The sequence below is a fragment of the Micropterus salmoides genome, unplaced genomic scaffold (assembly GCF_014851395.1).
Source record: "Micropterus salmoides isolate LMB-PRFRI ecotype aquatic unplaced genomic scaffold, ASM1485139v1 Ms_hic_scaffold_6, whole genome shotgun sequence".
NCBI lineage: Eukaryota > Metazoa > Chordata > Actinopteri > Centrarchiformes > Centrarchidae > Micropterus > Micropterus salmoides.
In genome coordinates this window covers 13,255,130-13,279,889 of record NW_024044348.1, presented here as the reverse complement: position 1 = coordinate 13,279,889, position 24,760 = coordinate 13,255,130, and the positions used below count along the sequence as shown (strand labels likewise).

Below are 24,760 nucleotides of genomic sequence, written 5' to 3'. Positions count from 1 at the left end.
GCACACATATGAAGCGGACCCACCTGCTGTTTGAGAATCTTGATCTGCTCTTTCTGCTTCCTTCTCTCCTCCGCTGCCATGATAGCTGCAAGAGTCATGTCAGTGTTATGTTAGTGACTACAAAAATGACCTAGAAAGCCGGGCAACCAACTGTAATCATATCTGAGAGAATTACACTTGTTATGCTTTGTTTATTCAGGAGGTCTCACTGAGATCAAGATGTATTTTACAAAAGAGGACAAGAAATTCTGACTACTAGTTCACAACTAAGATGAGTCAGTCACTCAAAAGTTAAACAAAACACACAGACATACTCATTAAAACAATGAGAAACATTATTAAAAATAATAGCATGTATAATTTTGAAGTCACTCAGAGCTATGAGTGACTAACTTTAAGTTGTAAGGTGCATAGTAGGTGCAAACACACAGAAAGCAACTTATCTAAAAAATGTGATGATCAGTAATGAAGCTTTGGACAGATTTTTATCAAGCAAGTCATCTACTAGTTGCAGCATGCATTATTTTTTATGACCAGGTCGTAACTCCTCTTAACCCTAATTATTTGTAATCAATTGTGAGTTGACCAGTGATTCTAGGATTTTAGACAGACAGGACAGTGTATACAGAGAGTTTTTATGTCGCCATTGTCAACAAATAAATTCATTGGATCTGAATTTCCATATTAAGGCAGCTGCAGCTTTGGGGTGGTGATGGAGCAGTGGATAAGATACAGGCCTTTGGTGTGAAAGACTCAGGTTCAAATCCACTGTGAGACACCATTGTGTCCCTGAGCAAGACACTTAACCCCTAGTTGGACCAGAGGTGTGCGACCTCTGACATATATAGCAATTCTAAGTCGCTTTGGATAAAAGCGACAGCTAAATGAATAAATGTAAACGTTGAATTAAACATGTGTAAACATAATGTTGCAATTGTAGAAGCACAGATCAAAATTGTCTTCTACAGTTTGAATGTATTGGTGCATTATACATTTCAGAATAGTTACAACAGTATAACCGAGTTTAGGTGAGGGCTAAGTGAATAGTCAAGAAACATTTTGATAAAATTTCTTTTTTTACTTTTGAACTGTATAGGAATAAAAAAAATGTATAAGCATGATGTTTGAAACCAGCACCATGGCAGCAATAAAGATTAGAGCAGAAAGAAAATTAAAGCTTGTGCTTTAAAGTGATGAAAATAAATATGAACGTACATACAAACAAAGGCTCTATAAGCAGAGTGAGTGTACCCAGAGGCCCCGCAGGTCTTAATGGACTGACCAACCGATAAAAACACAGCAAACATCGTTACAGCTCTGTGCTCTTGTAAACAACACACACAAAAAAACGTGAGTTTACCTTGCTGTTTACGAGCTTCTTTGGCTGCACGTGCCAATGCCTGCTTTTCCAGTTTTCTCATCAATTTCATCTGGGCAGCCTGTCTGGCTATTTCTGCAAAGAGCGGGAAGAAGGGCATTGTCAGTGAAAAGTTTAAAGGGAAATACTGCTGCTGTAGCCTGACCTAGCAAATTTGACTGAAATGATTTTGTAAAATCCGAACAAAATAAAATACTGAAAATGTATTTTTTCCTTATAAGGATTTGCATATGTATGCACTTTGTCTATTATACTTTTTAAATACTGAGGTATAGCCTCAGATTAAAATATGTTTGTGAGGGTAGAACCATTAAAAAGCTTCTACGTTGTAATAACAGCATCTGCAGCTATGTTAATATCAAAGCCACACAAAAGCCCAGAAACATCAAAAAAAGACAGTATCTATACCACATATGAAGTGGGTGGATCTAACAAACAAGCATGACAGAAAAAACTGACATGTCCATTTACAAAAAAAAATATTTAAAACTGCAACCCCGTCCTTGGCCTATGCTACCTGAATAATGGCTGGTTGATTAACGGCACACACACTTATGACAAACATATTTCAGGGCTCATTTCCTCCATTCACCTTGAGCCTCTAGTTTGCGCAGAAGTTTGACCTCACTGGGACTGGGGCCCTCGGGTACCAGTGGATCGCCCACATTCGGGGGTCGTCCCTTCCTCCGTCGGGAACCTTTGCCACCTTCGCCTGCTAACTGACGCTCTGAATTAGGGGGGCGACCCCTACGACCTTCCATCGCCAAAATACGAGGAATAACCTCCTCTTCCTTCAAAAGGCTCCACTGTAAACCCTAGAGAGAGAGTAAAAAGTAAAGATAGAGAGATCGGGAGGGGTGGCGAGAGATGAAACGTGAACAACATTTTGACATGCATCATGTCATGTGACTAAAGAACAGTTCAATCATTAGCTAGCAAGACTAATCCAGCTTAAAGTAAACTGTTCTTTTTGAAATTATATAATTACATTTTCTACAATACACAGTAAAAAGCTGGCTAAACAATTTATTAAAGATGAACTACTCATTGCTGGTCTGTCTTGTTTTTTCTGGCCCCTCAGCCCTGTATATATTTACACATATTTTCTCTATTCAGCTTCCAATTATACACACATCCATATCCTTATTTATCTGTTTTGTATATGTATTACAGCCACATAACAGCATTTATCACTGGTCACCTGTGGAAGTAATGTCAGCTGATTATTACATTTATCCATGCACAGTGAGTGGTCTAGGAACTAGGACTACTGAGGGTTTTGGTTGATTCCTATCCATGCCCTGACAGTGACTGCTGCATGAAGCTTTGCCTGCCACTAGATGAAAAGATGAACAGGGATCAGGGAGAGAGAGAGAGAGAGATGAAAGGCAGTCACCTGGGGTCCTTCTCTGGCTTCATAGAAGTCACCAACCCTTATCTTTGCACTGAAGCTAAAATTATCACGCGTGATGCCACTTATTCCATTTCTGGATAGATACTACAGAAGAGAAAATAATAATGGCGTTGGTTTAGGCAGAAAAATAATTGTGAAATTAGCGACATTGAAAAGCAACTGGGAGGCACTAGATTGGAGGGAGTTAGGTTATGGTGTGTATCTGTGCAGTGCTACAAATCATTTTAAAAGCAAGGGGACAAAAAAAGAGCAAAAGCTCTAAGGAGAGAAAAACGGTTCTGACCTTGGGGTGCACAATTCAGGCCCTTTCTTATTTATCTGTGGCCATGCTTGGCTTTTTACTGCCTTCTGACTGACTAGCACTGAGTGAATGAGTACACATTTTTCTCTTCGCAGTACCACACTCAAAGGCAGTTCTGACGATTAGTGTATTTGAGCTTCTGATGAAGCAATCAAAGGAGATTATAGACTATAACATACTTTACAAATGGGGCCAAAGCTGTGCATCCCAACACTAACCATTAATCTTTTTTTTTTGAGGGCGGGGGGGGGGGGGGGGGGGGGGGGGGTGACAAAAGTGACACAAGAAGTGAATCTAAGAATATCATCTCTCACTATTAGGGTCACAGAAAGTGGGGTGGGGGTGGGGGTACAGTGCAGCTGGAGCGAGAACATACATAATATACAACAAATCCTGATGCACAAGCATTTGTTTGAACAATGTGGATGAGCAGTGTTGCAATTATCTGCAAAAATATGCCTAATAAATCAAAAAACCAACAATGATTCCCACTGTATCCCTGTTACAAACTCAACTGCTCATCTGTATGCTTCAAAACATTTGCTTCTGTATCACGGATGTCGACTAAACTGTAGCGCTGTGAGGCCGAGATACCTTCATCACATCTGGGTACTGCCTTAGTTTTTTGCCACACGGGCCGTAGTAGGCCACCTCGCCCTGCGGCCGCCCCGCCACTGATTTGATTCTTGTTTCTCTCCGCCACCTGGGTTTTTAAGAATGAAAACAGTGTGCATCGTACATTTGTGACCATGCGTGGAGGTGGTCATGAAAGTGACAACATTTTTTGAAGTGAACCGCTTTATAAGAGCTTTCTTTCGCCCAGCCTCTTGTACATACCCCAACTCCAGAGGTAACATCAACTCCTTCTCATCCATCACCCTCTTCCGCTTACCTAAGCCTGTGAAGGGACAGAGTTCAACCATCAATCTGACAGCACAACCTATGTGTGGAGACCTCACACATACTGCTGCAGCAGTCCAAGGCCCTGAATACACCAGTGCCTGGCAGATAATCAAGAACTGCGTTTACAAGCATCACGTGACCACAAAAATTGAACACACAATTGTCTAGGCTGCTATATTGAAATCATAAAACTAAAATGCCAAGTTCGATATTTAATAATTTAGATCATATGTTTTTCTGATGAACAATGTCTGTTTTTAAAAAAAAAAGAAGAATAACAGAAAAAAAAATGAATTACAGAAGGAGAAAGACTGGAATGTCTGCTTAGAACATTCCTGGCAAGCTAGACATATGTCCTATTGAGTAATCTTTCCGCCTTGAATGAAGGCTGACATGAACCTGGTTGCTGTACCAAACAAGTTGTCAGGGCTCTTAGGCATGTACCTACAGGACCTCAGAGCTCCAGCTAGGCACTGCCTTCTTCCTTCCTCCCTAAACAATCCAATCATTTGAAGATGATGGGTTGATCTTTCATTCAGGAAGAGAGTTTTGCTTTACTAAACAAAGCACAGCCTCTGCTGTATATTATCGCTTTTTTTATGGTAATGTATATGCCTGTGTGAAAAAATTAAACTTCTGCTGTTCACAGTGACATAAGTAGGCACATTTAGCTTTTAGTTTAGCATTTGTCCAAACAAATTACCTAATGGAGAGGCTAGGCTGTAGGAGGAAGAGCCTGGAGAGCTGTGATAGGCCAAGGCACTGGAGCTGGTGACAATGGTGGGAGACTTGATGACCTGTAGGTTGAGAGGGGAGCAGCTGGTGGCGGTGTGATTGGTTGAGGTGTTCAGTAGTTCTGGGCCTTTGGTTAGCCTGCGGGGAGTCATCTCCTTTTTAGATGATCCAGACGGCAGCAGCTTTAACTCCTTCACTTTCTTCCCAGAGACATCACTGTCTGAGTTGCTGTCAGACTCTGAAATGGGAGTCCAGGACACTTGATGAGTAAGGAGCTGATATTGAAAATTAATGATGAATTATCAATTCACCAAAACAGGTGGACTGTATTTCTATGATTTCAAGTGGATTTCTTAAAGAATGCAGACTGAGCTGAGAGAACCTTATCTTGATTCCAGCTAAAACAATTAGTCGATTAATTGATTAGTTGATCTACGGAAAGATAACCTTCAACTATTTTGATCGATTAAGTTATTTTTTAGGCAAAAACACATAATATTGTGTAGTTCCAGCCATGGTGAGGATTTGCTGCTTTCCTTTGTCTTATGGGATTGTAAAGTGAATATTTTTAGGTATTGGACTGTTGGTCAGACATTTCAAGGAATTTAATGTGATTGCCATTTTTCACAATTTTGACATTTTATAGAGTGGATGATTAATTGACTAATTGAGAGAGTAATCACAGGAGTAATTTCTAATTGTTAGTTGCAGCGCATATGTAAATATTTTTATCACCAGCACATTATTAAATTATGAAAGGTACTTTTATTCCTCTACTTAGAAGGTACACACCTGACAAACTATCATCTGAGTCCTCTTCATCCTCCTCCTCCTCCTCAAGGTCGTCATCCTCATCATCATCATCATCCCCCGAGTCGTCAGATTCCTTGTTAGCTGGGAGACCAGCTGTGGGGTTGCACGTCCCAGGGATCCCCACTCCAGGAATTCCAACTCCGGGGATACTAACTCCAGGAATCCCAATCCCGGATTCTCCACCACGAAACAAATCTACTAGAGACTGTACCAGATGGTTCTGAGAGAAGCCCTTCCAGGCAGCTAAAGTGTCTGCTTGTCCTTGTCCCTGTCCCTGTCCCAGCCCTGGTGTCTGTCCCTTACCCCTGGGTGTCTTGTTCTTTCTGGACCCATGGCCTGTGGCATGGGGTGAGGTAGTGGGGGTCTGTGATGGGGTCCCAGCCTGGGCGGTTGCTTGGGTCCTGCTCGCCCCTGTGCTCAGATTGACAGGCATAGACCCAGCATCAGAGTCGCACTGAGGGGACTTGCTTTGAGAGGCAGAGTCTTTGCGAGGTTTGGTGATGAGGGCCAAAGGTGCGTCCTGAGTGGTGCTTTGGATGACTCCATTGGGGTGGTGGGGTTCAGGGAGCCCCAGCAGGGCACTCGAGAGGAAGAGGTTGGAGTGATTGTTCTGGGGTGGAGGAGGTGGAGCGGTTGGCAATGGTGATGAAGACAGAGACGTCCTCTTGGGAGACTTGTTTGGCCCCTGCTGCTGCTTCTTTAGCTCAGCTGGGAACGTCTGCCCCTGGGACATGAGAGTCTGGGAATAGAGGAGGATGAGAGAGGGAGAGAACAAGGAGAGGCAGGGAGTCCCGGGGAGGGAGGGAGAGGGCAAGGCAGAATGAGAGGAACAAAGAAAGGTTTGGAAAAAAATTAGAAAAGAAATGGGACAAAGTGGAGTTGCTCTAGCTGTCAGTTTGTATCACTGTTGATTGTTTGAGCAGGTGACAAAACTACAATGCCAAACACTGGTACAGTTAACTGTGTCTAAGCCCCTTTCTGAGAAACAAAAAGAACATAAATGCAATAACCAAAGGCATTGTACTCGGCCAAGTTCACAGTATCTCTCTAAAATTGTAATTACTTGTCTGCACATTTGAAAAGCTCATTATTATCATCATGCAGCTGGGCATGTTTGCCTTTTTTACACAGATGACAGGTTTGGTTCAATCTGTGTTTAAGCAAAGGCAGGTTAGACTTTAACGTTACACTTTCAACTGGATGTGATATGAAGTGAAACAAATCAATTTCACAGACCATGAAATACAGTAACAGTGCTAAAACCACAGGGGGAATTTAGCTTGTTGTAAACTTCTCTATACTGGTAAAACAGGAAAGGGGAAATGATTTTTACAGAATAAGCTGATCTCAAAAGGTTTAGCTTATTGATTATTGTGCTATCATTCATATTTAATCTGAGGAGAGGGGATTTTTTATAGTAAAAGCACAGAAAAATGTCGATTTTTGTACCATTTCATCTGAACCAATTGAAAAGTATAAATTATACAGAAGCACGTATGCAGACACAAAGGATGGTAATGAAACTAAAATTATTAACCATTTTCAACAGGCTAATCTTTGCAGCAGTAGAGTGACTGTGGCCACAGAGCTTAATGAACTATCTACGAAATTAAGTTGTAGTAGCTTTAAAGTTAAACTACCAGCCGAGACAGTGTGATAGACACTTACATCCAGAGGTGTAAGATGCTAGAGAGTGCTAACTTGAGCAAAAACTATCTGGCCAAAATGACAAAAAAAACCTTAACCTGTATGAGTACTAAGTTAGATTGTGAAGATACTAGACTACCTTGTGTAAGGGACTACACGTGGTAGACAAGGTACACAAGGCTGGAGGATATCAGTTACAAACAGTAGCAGAGTGCATGTTGAAAACATTCCTAGTGTTCATTACAAATGACTAAATGACCTATCGGGACAACTATTATAATTAACTATAGTACACAATAACAAAACATTCACTTAATCTAAACTCTTTTCTCTCCCAGGGTTAGCACAATAACTCAAGACAGTCACACCAAATGTAGAAACAGAAACATTTCTTGGCAATAACTATTAAGCGTCTATATCTAATCCCAGTGCTCTACCAGTTAACTCAAACAAGTACTGCGTCCTAAACCAACTATACAAAACAAAGAGTCTCTCTGATGTCCAAATACAGTTGTAAGCGTTCGCTTAAGGCCATTTTATAATTTTAAAGAGGCCCTTTAGAATATGTTTCTCTCTGATACAAAATACCAGCCTCTTGTGAATGAGAAACTGCAGTAGTCATTGTTATGATTTCATTTTTAAATTGACTGTACAGCTCCAAAAGTAACAGTTATGTAGCATCTGCCAGCTATCCTGGATCTTGTGTTAAATAAATGTGGTAAATGGCAAGCAGATTAAAAGAGGTGCCGGTTATGGTGTGGTAATGAAGAAATAAATGATAGAAACTGCAAATCTAACTGCACACTCAGCTCCAGTGTATAAATTCCTTACTGTCAATTTGTTAGGAATAACTTTGTTCACTAAAGCTGACTGTGCATATTTATCTAGTCTACATCTGATCTCCGTGTATATGCAAAGTAGTGTATTCTATTTGTGTGGATGGGGTAAAGAAAATACATTATTCAACTGCTGTTATCAGGTTGGCTTACCTGTTTGAGCCTGAACTCATTGATCTGCGCAAGTGAAGCTTCCAGCTGTTTCCTTTTGTTGGATTTGGCAGCGCCAGGAACAGCGTGCCGAGGTGGCTTCATTGTGGACTTCTGGGAGTTTGTCACAGATGAGGTCAAACCAAAAGGTTTTGGGGAGGTAGACGGTGGGAGAGTCGAGCGTGGTGGAGACGGGACGGAAAGAGGCTTAGGGGAGGAGCAGAGGGAAAGGGGCAGGTGCTGGGGGGAGGAGGGCAGCAGTTTGGGAGGTTTGGGAGAGGCAGTGCTGGAGAGTGCCTTTGGAGATGTGGTTAGGGCTATGGGGGAGGAAGGTTCCCTACGGGGCTGAGCGAGGAGCGCCAGGGGCTTTGAGTTGGCAGCCAGGCCAGTGGACTGGATCACACTGAAGTGTTGCTGTGGCCCCTCTGTCCGGGACCTGGAGCTGTGCAGGGCCAGTGGCGAGATTTGGGACAAAGCAGGAGGGGAGACAGAGCAGGGTAAGGGCACAAGGGTTGGCGGGTTGGAGTCAGTCTTTGCAGTTCCAGTGCTGGATATCAAAACCTGGGGAGGACATGAAATATAGAACTGTTAGAACAAAGAAAAACCGATCCCTTTGTCTCTGTATGTTTTTCTTTCAGTTTAACAACAAAAAAAAAGATTCACTCTTTCTATAATTCTTCTTTACCTTTGTTTTCTTTTTTGTCCGCTTCTCAGAGTCTGATAATTCACTCTGTTTGTCCTCTTCTTCGTCATCCTCATCATCCTCATCCTCATCTTCATCATCCTCTGCCAGATCTTCCAGATCACTGCTGAGTGACCCGTCACTTGAGCTGTCTGAGGATGTGCCTGATTCACTGTTGCTCGCCACACAAGTGTCTGCTGGCTTCTTTCGTGGCTTCTGAGTTCAGAGAAAAAACTGCAAGAATCAGCTTCACTAATAATGCATTTCACATGTCACTATATTTCAAACTGCTGAGGAACCTAAAGCCAGGCTGACCTTCTCTTTAGTTTTCTGTATCGGCTTTTCCACCAACTCTGCTGGATTGTTCTGAGGGCTGCTACGGTGACTGTTAGTGGGGTCTGATTTTTTGGTTGGCTTGGTCAATGCCTGAACAGGAGCTGGACTCGCAGAAAAGCTCCCTGATTGTGTGGTGGGAGGACAGACCCCGCTGCCATTCACTGCCCCATTCACTCCTAGAAACACAAAACACATCCACTTTATCAGCCCCATCGTTTCTGAGAACTTTGCTACACAGGATAATGAAATATCTGGAACTAACTGCAGAATGGAATAAGGCTAATAAAAATATTGATTTATACATGTATCTCATCAAACATGCTGGCTGCGGGAGGCACAAGCCCAACATGAGTGGTTTACATAATAAAAGATAAATTAAAAGATACTGTGAAATTAAAAGAGTGCAAGAAACAGAGATTACGAGAGGGAACACGAGGGAAAGAGGGGGAGAGAGAGGTTGGCAGAATTACTAAGTGAGGACTGAAAGTCATTAAATCTGTCTTGAAAAGGAGAAATCTCATCACAGGACAAAGTGGATTTAGGTTGTGGAAGAAACACAGATAGAGTTGGTGGGAGGGAAAAGATATTGGTTAGGTTTTTTATTTTCAGCACAAAGTGCCATTACCTCTTAGAAAAGGATTTAATTAATCTATTTATGCTTAACATACACGTAACACATATGATAGGGAAATGTGGAGAACTATACAGATATGATGAAGTTCCATTTAAAATAAATGGATCCTTTATCACTTACTACTCTCTTGCTATAATTCTATTATAATAACCAATTTCCTTTGCACGCAATGTAACTGTGAGGATTGAGGAATTGGTCCTCTGGTTGAGTGCTGTACCTTTAGGTGGGGCATGGCTATTCTTGCTAGGCATCCTCATCTGAACAGGGCTGACATTGTGGTTGGGCTGAATGTGAGGGGTGAAAAATGGAGGGAAGCTGATAAAAGACGGGAGAAAGGCAGCAGCTCCCCGTCCATGGGCCTCAGCAGCTCGCCACCACTCTGTTGGAGAAGAGAGGAGATATTAAAGATGGATCCTTATTTAGCCAATTGCTGCCCAAAAGTCAAACTGTCCCTGTCTTACCAGAGAGGGCTCCTAGCTGGGGGTGAGCAGCCAGAGCAGCTGACATGCCCAGGGAACCCAGGCCTCCAAACTCAGGCCTGCCTGCTCCAGCAGTGTAGATGGCTCCGAAGGCTGGGTGGTTGACCAGAGGGAAGGCACTTGACAATGTGGAGCCAATGAAGGGCTGCTCTCCCACTGCTCCAAATAGACGGCCTGAGATAGATCCAAACCAAGAGGACGTGTTCAAATATTTACATAACTAACAGTTGTGTATGACAACAACACAATCCACCAGCTACCGAAACAAAACAACAAGTGGAGATATGTTCTTAACTTCTGATTTATTCAATTTTAATAAACACACAATCCCTAACGTTCCTGACAAACAAAGTCCTGTAAAAGGAAAAATTATGCTATTTGTAGTATTTTTGACATTTCAGCCTTTGTGTTTGAACCAAATCTTCAAACACAAAAAATAAAGGCCTGCTTCTTTGACAGTAAATAGGATGCTGATTTGTTAACAAATACAGTGTTTGAGCTTATTGTTAAAATCGTACATTTTCTTGTTGATAGTTGTTAGGATTTAATGGTGTTTTGTTCTTTTCAGTTCTTTTCTGTTTCAGTTACAGAAACTGACTAAACAGTCCTATATCACAGGATTAAAAGATGAATTCCATACAGGAGGTCAATTTTGCTTTGAACTCTAGCGTCTAAAAATACTCACTTCTGACTTGATTTTACTATTACTACAAATGTATCACATAATTTCTTTCATAAAGTGCAATTTTGACATTAGTGTACAGCTGGCATGACAGCTGTTTATTGCACCTTTAGCATAACTCATTGCCCAACTGTTAGTGTTGTATGTGTTTATTTGTGTAGACTGAGAACATTGTTCTCAAATTACCTTACTGAGCTTTGGGTGTAAAAACTAGATTATTGAAGGTGTCGCTTCTTACCCACGTGACCATAAAATAATTAAATGCAGAATGACTGTCTTCTATTTGTGTAACAATTAATTTCAGATTTTACTTGAGAGCATGCTGCACCTAATTTTAAAAGGCAGTGGTACTGTTTCTGAGCATGACAGTCTATTGCTTCAGCATGCTGCTTATGTCTGTACAGTAAAACATTCACATTTAAATTACAGAGCATTTTGTCATAATCCAATTTCAGCATACAGCTATTTGTGTATTGATATTTCTTCAGTTTAGAGTGTCAGAATATGCTGCGCTGTGACAAATACTGGATATTGTCAGTGAGAAAAAGAAGTGTGCGTATAAGGCGTAAAAAGCTAACCTCCTTCTATTCTTTTGGCATTCAATTTCCGCACAGAAGAATACTTCATCAACATCATCATCATCTAACGTTTTCCTGAGCACAATCATTTCTGGCAGGGGCGACTGCCACGTATTACCTCCTCCCAGAGTCAGATGCAATTTGGTGTGAGCATATTTCATGCAAATTCAATTTCTATTCCAGAAAAGGAAAGCAAGCCTGCTTGATGCCTCTGCATAAGCCAGGTAATACACATGCAAAAAAAGTGATGACTGAAGAAAAGGAAAGTGTTGTACACAGAGCAGATGAAAATGTCAAACCACTATACACTTGCACACACCACAGAAATGTAAAACAGAGTGACAATGGAGCACAGTGTTTTCTGAACTAATGCAGTCTGGGATCTAATTATCCAGAGGGAGACACCGTAGGGCCAGTTGTTTGTGCTCTATACCAAAAAATGATGAAAACTGTAAATTAACATGATTCTACAGATGCATCTCAGAGACTATTTTTAAGTTAGAATCAAACTGTTTGTGGTTACATGGGGAGAAACAAAGCCTTATGGGCATGCCAGAAGTGTGAGAGTATAGCCCTTTTTGTTGGTCTCAAGGCCCCTCTACCACAAGACAGCAAAATTTGCCTTTTGAATGTCATTAGAATATGCTGAATATGTAGCGCCCGCCTTTCCAGCGTCAGCTATCGAATACGAAGATAAACGACTGCAATGCAACCCCCAGAAAGGCCAGCCACAGCATTCACTTATGCCTGGGGTGCCCACCTCTCCCCATACACCACTTTCCTTTCTAGGCATCTGCAAATGCCTTTTCAATATTAATGCAAGCTTCCAGAAGGCGAATAATTAAATCTAAAAATCTGAAGCGAGACAGAAGCAGAGGAAAGACATACCTAGGATTACCTTACTCTCCCTCACTCTGTGTCTCTGTGTCTCTCTCTCTCACTCCCTCGCCCTCTTTCTCATTCTGCTTCAATCCTTCCTCCACTCTGACAAACTGCACCGCCTGCTTTTTTCATGTTTGGATGCTGCCGAAGGGGGATTAATTTGTTGTTTGTTGCAGTCAATCAAATTTCCACAGACAGATTTAAGTTAATTGCATCCGTGAGTTGATCCCAGAAGAAGAGAGTGCTACAAGCGCCGATCAGCTTTTATTCTCCAAGTGATATCCTCATCAATGACACACACGCGCGCACAAACAGGCACACACACACACACACACACACACACATAGTCCGTACTCATTTTTATGTGTGTATTTTTATGTTCCTTATATTTTTTTCCACTTAAGTGTTATTGGCACATTGGCAAAGGACGTTGAGTCAATGCCTGTACAGCCTGTGATGACACTATAACTCTGCAATATGTAATTACTGATGTTACCTGCTTACACAATACACACAATTATTGTTTCTTATTATTATTTGTACTCTGGTTGACAATGTTTTCCTTTGAATTCTGATACTGATAGGCTTCTTTGTGTATACGTATGTGTATAGGTTTTGTGTTTATGTTTGTTACAGTCCACACAAAAAACAAGGCATCATATGATATGAAAAAGAACTGGCTTGCTCAAATCCCACAAAGCGCAGCAGAAGTTCAGAGCTAACAGCCTGCCTCTCAGCATTTCATTTGACGCTCAGTCCAAAATCGCTTATCTAGAAAATCTGAGCACACATAATGGCACAGAGGGATAAGAGGGATGTATAATGCATAAGGAGGAGATGCTCCTAATGGCTTCTTCTTTGGGGCAACACTGAGGAGATGGAGGACAAAACAAGGGACTTTATTTTGCTCTCTCCATCTTCCTCTTCTTGTAACAGAGACACAACAATCATAGAGAAAACTGGATATGCTATTCCCTACTCCTGGCAAGCTTGATTTGTGTGTGTGTGTGTGTGTGTGTGTGTGTGTGTAGTAGGCCTATGAAACAACAGCAAGACATTAAGAAATGAGGAGAGAGTATGAGCAAATGACTCGTTCACTCTCACAAGGGATATTTGAAAATACACACAGAGATACACAAACACACACTCACACCAAATATACACACTCCTCTTTGCCTAATGGCTTTGACCAATACGTAGAAAGGAGGTTGGATGCCGGACAGGGCTGACTAGACACTGAGTGGCTGACAAATGTTAAATCATGCAGGCAGAGGCGTACTCTCTCTCTCTCTCTCACACACACACACACACACACACTCACACACACATACACAGTGTCGTGCTGAGTCTGACTCTGAGGCAGCTGGAGCCAGAGAGCTGAAGGTTGTCAGGAGACATGGCGAAGCATGTGTGTGTTTCTCACACAAAAGAACCCCCTAATTGTTTGGGATTCATTAATGCAGCAGCTTTTCAATTGCAACCCAAGCTGTCAGGAAAAAAAATTATCTTTGTAGCTGGGAGAGAGGTGTATTCACACAGGCTGCAAAATAACTGTATAATTAATACTGGAGGAAACTCATTTTTCATGGTAAAGAAATGAGGAGGATTCTGAATGCTATCAAGACATGAAGGTGACCACATTTGGCATGTTTTTATGGTTACATGGAAGCTGAATATGTGCTGGTATTTTTTTTGTTTTCTGTACACGTGATGTTTGAGAGACAGAAGATCAACAGAGGGAGAAAAAGTGGTTCTTACCAGAGGTGCTGAGGGTGGATCCTAGTGCTGAGGGGCTCGGGGCCAGGCTGCTCTTAGAGTGGGGAGCAGGGGATGATGAAGAGGAAGAGGAGGAGGATGAGGCCGCAGGGGAGGAGGTGCGAGCAGCAGACAGGGTGGGCGCAGGGGAGGCCAGCCGCTCTCCAGACTCCATATCTGTCAAACACAATCCAATCAGCCGGGTTACAATAGCAAAGCACACCCAGCCGAACACTCACAAACACACATGCTTAAACACATACACAGAAATGCACAGCATAGTCTAGCAAGTGTACACACACACACACACACACACACACACACACACACACACGCACCTCCTGACACTTTCCCTTTCACATCTCACTTCCCCTGAACAATATTTCTATTTAGCCATGCTCACTGGCTCCCAGCTTACATTGATTCTATATGGGGTAAGAAGGAGGATGACATCTTTAAGGACTCTGATACCGGACAACAAAGAAAGTTTCACATTTTGATGCAAGAAAAAAAATCAGTGCAGAGAATGTGTTCTGCAACAGGACAGTCACTTTTACCAAGATCTCACACTGCTAAGGCTGAAGTGGGATGTCTGGAATGAGATTAGCGAAAAACTCAAAAACAAAATGGACAAATACTATTTCACTTTGTCATTCACTCTCCCTCAGACACACAAGAGCACACATGTGCGCGCACGCACACACACACACACACACACACACACACACACACACACACACACACACACACACACACACACATCTGTGTTTAACAACCAGGATCCCTTTACACCTCCTTGATAAAAAAAATTATGTCATTTAAATTTAAGAGTGCTTTGAGGCCTTTAAAGACAACATTCCTCCCTAAGTCCTTTCAGTTGGAACTAGAACTAAATGGAGAGGCTTTTAGATGATGGGTGCATTAACCAACACGGTAGCTCTCCATTATCAGTCTGACAGAGCCATCAAGCCAGCCATTATCAACCAACCAACAACATAAACCCTCACAAGAAACATTTGGCCATTCTGCAGCCAAATATTTTACTTACATTATTCAACTTTAATCCCCCTTTGCTTACAACTGAGAACACAATGTGCCTGTGCCCACACATCTGCTAACTTGTGCAGCTAAATAAATACAAAACTGTTTCCAAACACATGAATTTGAACACACACACACGAACGCACACTTCACACAATTCAACCCCCGCTGCAGACAGACACACACAAAATCACCTCCCCTGTCTATCACATCAACCTGACTCTTTTTCTCTCTTCTCTTTTTCCATATCCCTCTACCTGACACTAATCCAGGACTGAAAATCCCCTTCAAAAGCACGGTTTGCAGATTGTGTTTTACAGGCAGGCTTTGTTATTGTGTCATTACACATAAACAGTCTCTGCCTCCATCTCTCTTTCCTTCCCTCTCTCCTGCCACCCCTCCTCCACCCCTCCTCCCTCTCTCCTCTGCAGTGGGAGCAGAGCCACTGATTAAATCTCTGAGACAAAAGCTGCTATCCTCTGAATATCAAGTATCAGCCTTTCGCCAGGAGCAACACTGACAAGAGAGAGGGAGAGTGGGAGAGGGAGAGAGGGAGAGAGGGAGAGAGGGAGAGCGAGAGGCGAGGATGACAAGAAAACCTGCTGCAGTTCACGGGGAGGAGGCTGGTGTGCCATCGGACTTGGGCAGCCATGACTGCCATTGCTGCAGTGAAAAGATGGTGGTTGTATAATTACGAGCAAGGTCAAAGGTCCTTTGAATAGCCTCTAATACAATGTGACAAGATGTGGGTTAAAGAGCCAAACAATCAATATAAATGGCTAATAAAGGATTGTTACAAGAATTAATTTATGGCTGAGTGAAAATATAGTGTTTTATTGTAATCTTAACCAAAAACTGTTTCCTCCCCACCACATTTTGTTGCATGAATGGCTGTCACACTCTGTGCTCCCTCACTTCGGCTGTCACCCTTTAAATGTCAGGTTAGGGTGAAAAAAAACAGAGAAAAAAAGGATTCTTTCACAAAATAAAAAAAAGAGTGATTTTTCCGTGGCTGCTCCTGACAAAAAATTTAAGTATCATTAGAAGTGTAATGAAAATGGAGAGGCGCTGTGGCCCTTCATAATTATCATAATGCACATGAAAACAAAAGGCTCGTGTCTCAGAGGACGAGCAAGCTTATGTGATGTCAGCTGGTAAGTGAAGCAGATCATTCCCTACCTTTTCAGAGGGAAAGAAACAACAGAAAAAGAGGGAGAGAAAGAGAGAAAAAGAGATTCAACATTCAGGGTTAAAAAAAAATGGACAAGCAAGACAATACACTCTGATTTTGTTGTGGGGGGGGGCAGACAGAAGAAAGGAAAAGAGTGGAGAAGATGAAGGACAGGCTGTAAACCATTCCTGTCGTTTCTCAATATCTGCACTTAATGTCTCGCCTTGTCAAAACGTGATGATGTGAACAGAATTGATTTCCCCCCTAACAAACAACAAAAAAGCAATCCCTCCTTTGCAGAGGTGTAAAGCAGAGCTACCCTCCCCCTCATCTCTTCTCATCTCTCACAGTCTCTCAAAGGGCCTCTTTCTGGGATGAGAGATGGAGAGAGAAAGGACAGCAGGGGAAAAATGACTGCGAGGCAAGTCCATCTTCCTCTGACAACTACAAACTGATCACTTAGTGCAATTAAATCTAATAACAATAATAAGATTGAGCTCAGCAATGTACCACCGAATGCACAGCCACAACAATGATTGCAACAATAATGGAGCGCCAAGGTATTTAAGGATCCAATCCTGACTTAATTATGAGAAATTAAAATGGATTTAGCATCAGAATTAGCTTGATTTTATAGGTAATTAACAGCACACCACAGTGGCAGTATAAGGCGAGCGTTATAATCTCCGTGAACGGCTAAATCAATTTGACTTGAACAACACCAACCAATCAACGCGGAGCAGTGCAACCAGAAACAGCAGGTCCCGCAGATGCAAGAAGAGGCAGAATTTATGCTAATGGATGAACTATGATTTATAAGATGTGTTCCACTGCCGGATTCAGAGTCACGTCCACAAATACACCACAGCACCCAGCTGTCAACGCATGCAGCTAATAGTGGCTGGATGCAACGGCCCTTCAGGAGATAGTGTAGCTATAAACAGCTCTGCGGTTTTATTATTGCATGTGGCCTTCATATAGGAGCCTTCACATGTCAGTATCATCTGAAAGGAGGACAAAATTGTATAAAGGAGAGATGGAGGGTGTGCATTTGGGAGGTGGTAATGGCCTGTACTGCTTGGTATGTGGCCTTATCATGCCTTTGTTTTTGTGGTGCTGTATGTCTGTGTTGCGTGTATGCAACGGTGCTTCATTACGTGTGGAGCGGCTTTACAAAAGACTGCCAATACATGTGCCTATAGAAGTGTGTGTGTGTATTTGTGTGTGTCACACAGCCTCAAACTATTCAACCCCCCTGTGTGTTTCACTCCTGCCCCTTTCCTCCTCGTCCCTTCAACACACACACACACACACACACACACACACACGCACAGTAACAGATGGCTGATACTAACTGAGATAATCCGCCAACAGAGTCATCAGCATGGATCAGTGGTAATCAGAGTGTGGACACAATGTCTCTTCTCCAGCCGTAATGGAAGGAGCGCCTGGCGCAAGAGAAGGGAAATGCATTATTCCCCATGATGCCCTGACCCCATTCAAAGACACACGGTGGCTCACAGCTCTCTTTCTTACTGCAACCGACAATGACTGTATCGTCGCCGCTTCCACAATATTCACTCTCTCCTCTGGATCTCTTTCCCTGCTTCTTTTATTGTGATCTGCAACTGTGTCAAACACAGACCTCTATTTAGCTGTGTTCTGCTCCGAGCAGCTAACAAGAGAAATGTCAACATATCAAGTGTGTCACGATGAAGGTTGCTGGTAAAGAAGAGGATCGAATGAGTAATCCACCATTAGCACTTCTTGTTTAATTAGTGTATGAGAGCCATTCCTTCTTTTTTTCAAACTTTCTCTGTATTGCTCCAAACAAACATATTGACTTGTTTTTATATTACCAGTTCCAGTAAATAATGAGGTTCTTTCTGAGAATTGATAATACTTTTCTAGTGTCCACAAGCTCCTCTGGTTACCAGGTGACAATATGTCAGTCAGTTCTCATGAATCACACTTTAGTGAAAGGCACTGCACATGCACGCACACACACACACACACACACACACACACACACACACACACAGAAAGGCACTTTCTGTTGCAGTTTGTAAAAGTGAAATCACTCTGCGTGGCTCTGAATCAGCAAGAACATTGTTTATTTCTGACCCTGTATAGCTGTTGCTCACACTCACTGTTGCCTCTCTTTGTGTTTGTGTATGTTCATGTGGGTGTGTGTTTATGTAGGCACGACATGTACACATGGATGTGGATGTTTGTACTTTGCATGCTTGTTGGCAATGAACACTAACAGAGCGAGATCATCTTGCTTATAGCAGAGTGCACGCACAAGCTTCCTTGACCCCTTTTCTCCTCCCTTTATCCCTCCCCTCCCTGCACACACCGTCAGCCAGGAAATGACATAACCAGGCGTCTTGGCAAAAATTAAGTGACAACCTTTGTCCAGTGTCAAACGTCAACTCAGAAACATTTAAAGAGACAGCGTGTACTATATCATGCTGCACCTCTCGTTGCAGAATCTGAAAGGCCATAACAGAAATAATATGATTTATTTAAGGGCTGCTGATTGATCATTTGATCTGTAAATGTCTACATTTTGTGAAAAATGTCCATGACAGTCAAAGGAAGTGTTTAGATCATAAATGAGCTTATTAATTGGCTAATTGTTCCAGCCCTGTTTTGATAGTGGTGTAATGGCCTGTGCTGCTAGTGTTATATCACTGTAGCATTTGTGTAACTTTAGGAAAAGACATCAATGAGGTAAATTCATGAAATACAAACTCTATACTGAATCACTGAATCAACATATTAAATAGGATATTGCAGAACCGCATAAGCGCTTTGAAAACTGACAGTGAATTGAGCCAAGGAGTGAAAGGAGTACAAAGAGACAGCGTGCCCCAGTGTGGCCTGTCTAGGTGACAACAACTAGAGTGACTCAGACCCCTCCCTCGGCTCTGCTCCTGCCCAGTGACAGATGGCAGAGCAGGGCATGTAGGGGATGGGCACCATCTCTCACCCCGCCTCAGCTAGCCTTGGCAGTGGTGCTGGCCACAGGTCTTATTACAGCCACACCACTGCCTGCCTGCCTGCCCTCATGTAACACTGCAGCTTACCACGCTAGAGCTGCTTACTGCCTGCCAGGGCAAAAAGGTAATGATATGGTCCTGTGTGTCACAAATTGTAGAGCGTGGCGTTAGTATTGAAGAGTTTCCAGCTTCAGTATTCACTGGGCCATGGCGTAAAACACACGCGCGCATACCCATGTCGCTGTAAGAGGCTTTAGATAAAATATAAAACCAAATGGCATGCCACACGCATTCTGTATATTTTTGAAATGACAAGAAAACAGCTCTTGCCAAATGGCTTTATTTGCCATTTCAAGCATACTGTAGATGCCAAAGGCTGGAATCAACACCCCTACTCACCATCCGTCTCTGCTGGGTTCCCAGTGACAATAATGTGATTTTGGGACATGGTGATGACTCGGTGGAGAGGAATAGGATAGGCTTGTCAGTTGTGTTTGATGTCAAACCTATGTGTGACAGAATAGTGTTACTCAGCTCAACCAGACATAGCACTACTCCCATTTCCTGGCCATAAATAGAAGAGAATGAGCCAGTAGTGAGTGTGTCTGTGTGCATGCGTTGAGAAAGAGTGTGCACACAAGCACGCCCATATGCACCATTCTAAGTATCATAAAGTAAGCTCAAAAAGAAAATTCCCATCTCTTATGCTCATTCGCATCTGCATCCAGCCAAAGCTAATTATTCTCCCCATGGTAACCTAGCAGGGTCTTCACATCAAAAAACCAGAAGTGTGCATCAGGCAATCATCCCTGATGAATCTGCCCTTCTCCCTCTGCTAGCCACTCACACTCATCTGCCAGTCTCACTGCTCATTACAGTTTTTCTGCAGACTGAACCAGATCTGCTCACCACTGGCTGCATGTGTCTACAAGAGTCCATAATGACTTTGGAGCAGTTTGGACAGAAAAACACCATCTCGATGCTTTAGAGAATAACACATGTACACACATACACACATTCAATTCAATTCAGCTTTATTGGCATGAATGTCAAACAACAATATTACCAAAGCTTAAAATACAACACACATACACACTCTCACCACATGCATCGTATGCGAGGTGAGTAAACCAATCCCTGTTACGGTTAATTACCATTTAGATTACATACTAGTATATTTTACATTTGCTCTAGTCCAATTTTCACAACAAGAAATTTATTGTATGTAACTCAATGCAAGGAACAAAACTGCTGATTTGCAAAAATATCTGCCCTGAGGCTTTAAACATTGAGCTTAGAGACTAGGTGCACAACTCGCTTCACAAAATACACCCCACATATTAAATACAGTAGCTAAAAGTCTTCAGTATTTAACAAGACATTTGCAGACGTTTGCAAAATGTTAAATCAACGGAAAATGCATTTTTAATTATGTCTCATTAGTTCCAGTGACGCTGCCCAGGTTAGCAGCACTATAATACTGTAACTGGTGTAATACGAACTGCCATACTTTTGTGTTTTGAGTCTGGAGGAATACTATTTACACTAAGATTGATGCAGGTGAAACTGACAGCAAACTGACGCTTTAAAGAAACACTCACTTCATATGTTCCAGCTGTAAACATTTTGTTTTGGACATAACCTACATCTTGTTTCTTGCATCTCAATAGACACCTGTAGGCTAAATCAAGTTTGTACAATGCAGTCTCTCTCAGATTAGGTTAATGTAACCAGAAATGTTACAGGAAATTACAGGAAATGATCATGCAATCACTACATTAATATTGTAAACATTTTCCTGCTTATATGATAAAAAAAACTTGTTCACTGCATGCTCTGCATTACTTGATACTTTATGTTCCTGAAATGACTCCAACTGAACAGCACCAAATGTAGTACTTTGTTATTTGAATAAATATTTTGAATTCTTAATGTACTATCTTATTTATTTATAGTGTGTGATTTTCATCATCAAGATTCAATGCAGTCATATAAAATTTACACAAAATATGTGATATAAACTGTGGATTATCATCGGCAAGTGTGATTTCCTGTTTATATCTAAATAAGATATCCCGCGTTCTTCAAACTGCACATATTTAAATAAATGCAGGAAATACAAAAATACATCAAACTGAATAACAGGAAATAGCATCAGTTATCAGGGAATATCAAGGAAAAAGAGAGAGAGGGAGGAAGAGAGACAGGGGGGAGAGACAGTGGGGGAGAGAATGAGCACAGTACTCCAGATATGCATAATGCAAATGACATGCATGTCAAATGGCAAAACAAACTGACAGTGACAGAACAATGGAATAGCCAGAGAGGAGCAAGCCTTGCTTGAGCGATCAGTGGAGCCCCTTTTGTCCATTTCCATGGGAAGAAACCATTTAGAGTCAGTTCTGTTCAACTGAAACTTTACTTGCAGGAGACAACTGATATCACTGTGCAAATGTGAAACAATTCAGATAAAGGGTGTGATGGCAGAAATAGCTTATTCATGACTACCAGTTGTAAGAGCCTGGGTTGAAACTGTTCTTTGTGCACATATTGTGTTTTTCGACAGAATAGGTAGCACATGTACAGTTAGAGACCCTAATTTTCCATTCAGCCACGCAACACCTCAGTAGCTATATTCCTTTTTCACTGACCAAACTGTCTAGAACGAAGGAATCAGTGAAATGTTTACAGATTAAACTGTAACATTGTTTTTGATAATTTAGTTTAATTCACCTTACACCTCCACCTTACAGAAAACAAAGAAACTAAAAACTCTCTTGGCAGTGAACCATGGTACCTACACATGCTTGTTTATATGTATGACAAGAATGACCAAAAACAGCAGCTTCTGATATTACAAGAGAGGACTAGTCGATCAAAATAACATTTATCTGCATCTGTTTTTATAATACATTCATCTCTTAAGCCATTTTCAAGCATAAAAGTCAAACGTTTTGTTTCTACCTAGTTTCAGGTGTGATGTTTTGCTGCTGTTTTTATTCTATATAATAGTACATTTTATCTGTTTGAGTTTTAAACTGTTGGTCAGACACAACAAGTAATCTGAAGATGTCACCTTGGCCTTGCAGGCATTTTTCTGGCATTTTAAAGACCAAATGATTAATCTATTAAATCAGGGAAATATCTTTTAGATGAATCAATAATGAAAATGATTGTTGGTTGCAGCCCTAACATAAACCATAACATTTCAAGGCCTTGATTAATTACCAGTAAATCATTGTAAAACAACTAACACATGATCTCGGTATTCATTACCCGAGGAGATCATGGCAAACCCTAAAATATAATACACAGTTTACGTGAAGTCCTATTTGATCTTCCCACCACATACAAAATGCAGAAATATGATTGGCTCATAGTAGCATTTGGTTGTTTTTTTTAGTTCCCCTCCTGCAACTTGCTATGTATCATTTAGCTGTTAACATTACTTAATGAAAAGGCTGCTCACATCTCTGGCTTGATGCCGTGTTTATTGTCTCTTCTGCAACCCCCCACCTTAACACCTTTCTTCCACCTAGTCTCTTCTCTCTCACTCTGCATTTTTACCCTTTCTCTGTTCTTTCATGCTTTGTTGACATCAATATTACCAACACATTCACGTAATGACTTCATTAAAAAGGACCCTTTCTGTTCAACACAGAACAAATGGTAAACGGCAAATTAAGGTACACATGAGTTTAACATCAGGCAATAAACAGAAAACATGTTAGGTGTTTATACAATCCACAGTGTTGCATGTATGTACGAATACTGAAATCAGATGATGGTCTTAAAAACTATTGAGTAGTTTCAGAACAACAATCTGGCAACATAAACTCTGATGAGAGGAAATCCACCAGCATTAAACTCAATATGTCAATCACTTGTATTCCTCTGTTCAAACGGCTGCTTTACTTAATGTTAAACATGTGAAAATGACTGGCTGGAAGAGAATAGTGTTGTATTGACAGAGAGTGAGGCAAAGCAGCGGGCAGTCAGCCACTGTGTTCTGCTTCACTGCAACATGGGAGGGAGGCCAGCGTGGACACACACACCCCCCCCCCCACCACACACACACACACACACACAGATGTAAAAACACACATACAGGCAAGCACACACTTGCACAAATGCACACATACACACAGTGATACTCTCTCTTCCTCACGCTCCCTCTCCCTTCACACACACACACACACACACACACACACACACACAAGTACACAGTGCAGCAGGTGAGGTGCCAGCACATCACAGCACTGCCATTTTTCAGTGTCTTGCTCAGGGAGAAGCGCTCTGACATTTTATGAAGCACTCTGCAGAAATCAGCAGCTTGTAATGGCGGCTGGACTGTCACTTCTTTCCACTCTTCACACTCCCTCTATCTCCCTTCCTCACACTGCTTTTAAGATATTATCTCCCATGATTAGCATAATCTAATCAATTTTACAGAATTGGCTTTTAATTACAGAGAACAATCTCTTCTTCTTACTCTGTGTTTAAGCTTTAAATGTCTTAAGTATTTTTTTAAAAACTGGCAAACTAAGGCAAGACGTAAAACACCAGAGAAATGTTAGAAACTGCTAACCACCACATGGGTGAGAAAAATGAGTATCGATGGCTAAAGGGTACAAATGGCAGAAAATGGGGAAGGGGAAAAATCATTTTTAAATTGAAGTAAGATTTTTTAGATGTTTTGAAATGATGAAATATTCAATCTAAATGTCCCTGTTATTTGAGATGGTAAAAATCTAAATGCATTTAGATGTGCAAAATTGAAAGCAGTTGTTTTCTCACATCTCTATTTGACCCTTGGAATCATGGCTGCTGACATTATGTGCTTGCTGGAAAGGCCTAATGATTAGAAACCCAGCTGTTAAATATGTCCTCTGCATAAAAACAGGGATCTATAACCATGATTAACTCTTTGGCATGTTGTTGTGCCTGACAAGCTCTCGGCTGAGCAATGATTAACAGCTTGTGACTCTACAAACCACTGCTAGCACATTAACACAATGTTTAGATTAGCCAGCCCTTCATTGAAGCCATTACTGCTGTAGCTAAGTTAACAGGCGTCTTCGGAAGCTGGGCAGCCTGCAGCCTGTGGCCTGACAATTTACAGTGATGACAAAGCTTGGCAACCATGCTCAAAACTTTCCCCCCAAAAGTTTAACTCAGGGCCAGTACATTTTAGAGTAACTCAGAATAGTATGCCCACAGGAAAAAATGTGATTCAACTTGAAATATGTGGGAAGTGTCGAGGCCAAATCTCTCAGTGTAGGTTACGCTATAAACCTTAAACTAAGCCGATTTCATTAATGTGACATTAGCATTTGTA

The 24,760-nt window shown here is 41.6% G+C and overlaps 1 protein-coding gene across 11 annotated transcripts in view; it reads right to left on the bottom strand.

The window, feature by feature from the left end:
- baz2ba (bromodomain adjacent to zinc finger domain, 2Ba) overlaps nucleotides 1-24,760 on the bottom strand; it is a 64,171-nt gene that overhangs the window by 14,430 nt on the left and 24,981 nt on the right. For 6 of the 11 annotated variants that reach the window (XM_038702204.1, XM_038702208.1, XM_038702203.1 and 3 more), the window contains 14 exons: nucleotides 14,209-14,382; nucleotides 10,291-10,482; nucleotides 10,047-10,208; nucleotides 9,175-9,371; nucleotides 8,863-9,075; nucleotides 8,181-8,738; nucleotides 5,524-6,283; nucleotides 4,700-4,969; nucleotides 3,931-3,991; nucleotides 3,688-3,796; nucleotides 2,775-2,876; nucleotides 1,971-2,193; nucleotides 1,361-1,453; nucleotides 24-85 (listed from right to left, as the gene is read on the bottom strand). In XM_038702204.1, the coding sequence (XP_038558132.1) occupies nucleotides 24-85; nucleotides 1,361-1,453; nucleotides 1,971-2,193; nucleotides 2,775-2,876; nucleotides 3,688-3,796; nucleotides 3,931-3,991; nucleotides 4,700-4,969; nucleotides 5,524-6,283; nucleotides 8,181-8,738; nucleotides 8,863-9,075; nucleotides 9,175-9,371; nucleotides 10,047-10,208; nucleotides 10,291-10,482; nucleotides 14,209-14,380 (3,174 nt within the window). In that variant the 5' untranslated portion in view covers nucleotides 14,381-14,382. The remainder of the gene's footprint in view (nucleotides 1-23; nucleotides 86-1,360; nucleotides 1,454-1,970; nucleotides 2,194-2,774; nucleotides 2,877-3,687; nucleotides 3,797-3,930; nucleotides 3,992-4,699; nucleotides 4,970-5,523; nucleotides 6,284-8,180; nucleotides 8,739-8,862; nucleotides 9,076-9,174; nucleotides 9,372-10,046; nucleotides 10,209-10,290; nucleotides 10,483-14,208; nucleotides 14,383-24,760) is intronic. The other 5 variants (XM_038702212.1, XM_038702207.1, XM_038702209.1 and 2 more) reach the window with 1 other exon arrangement.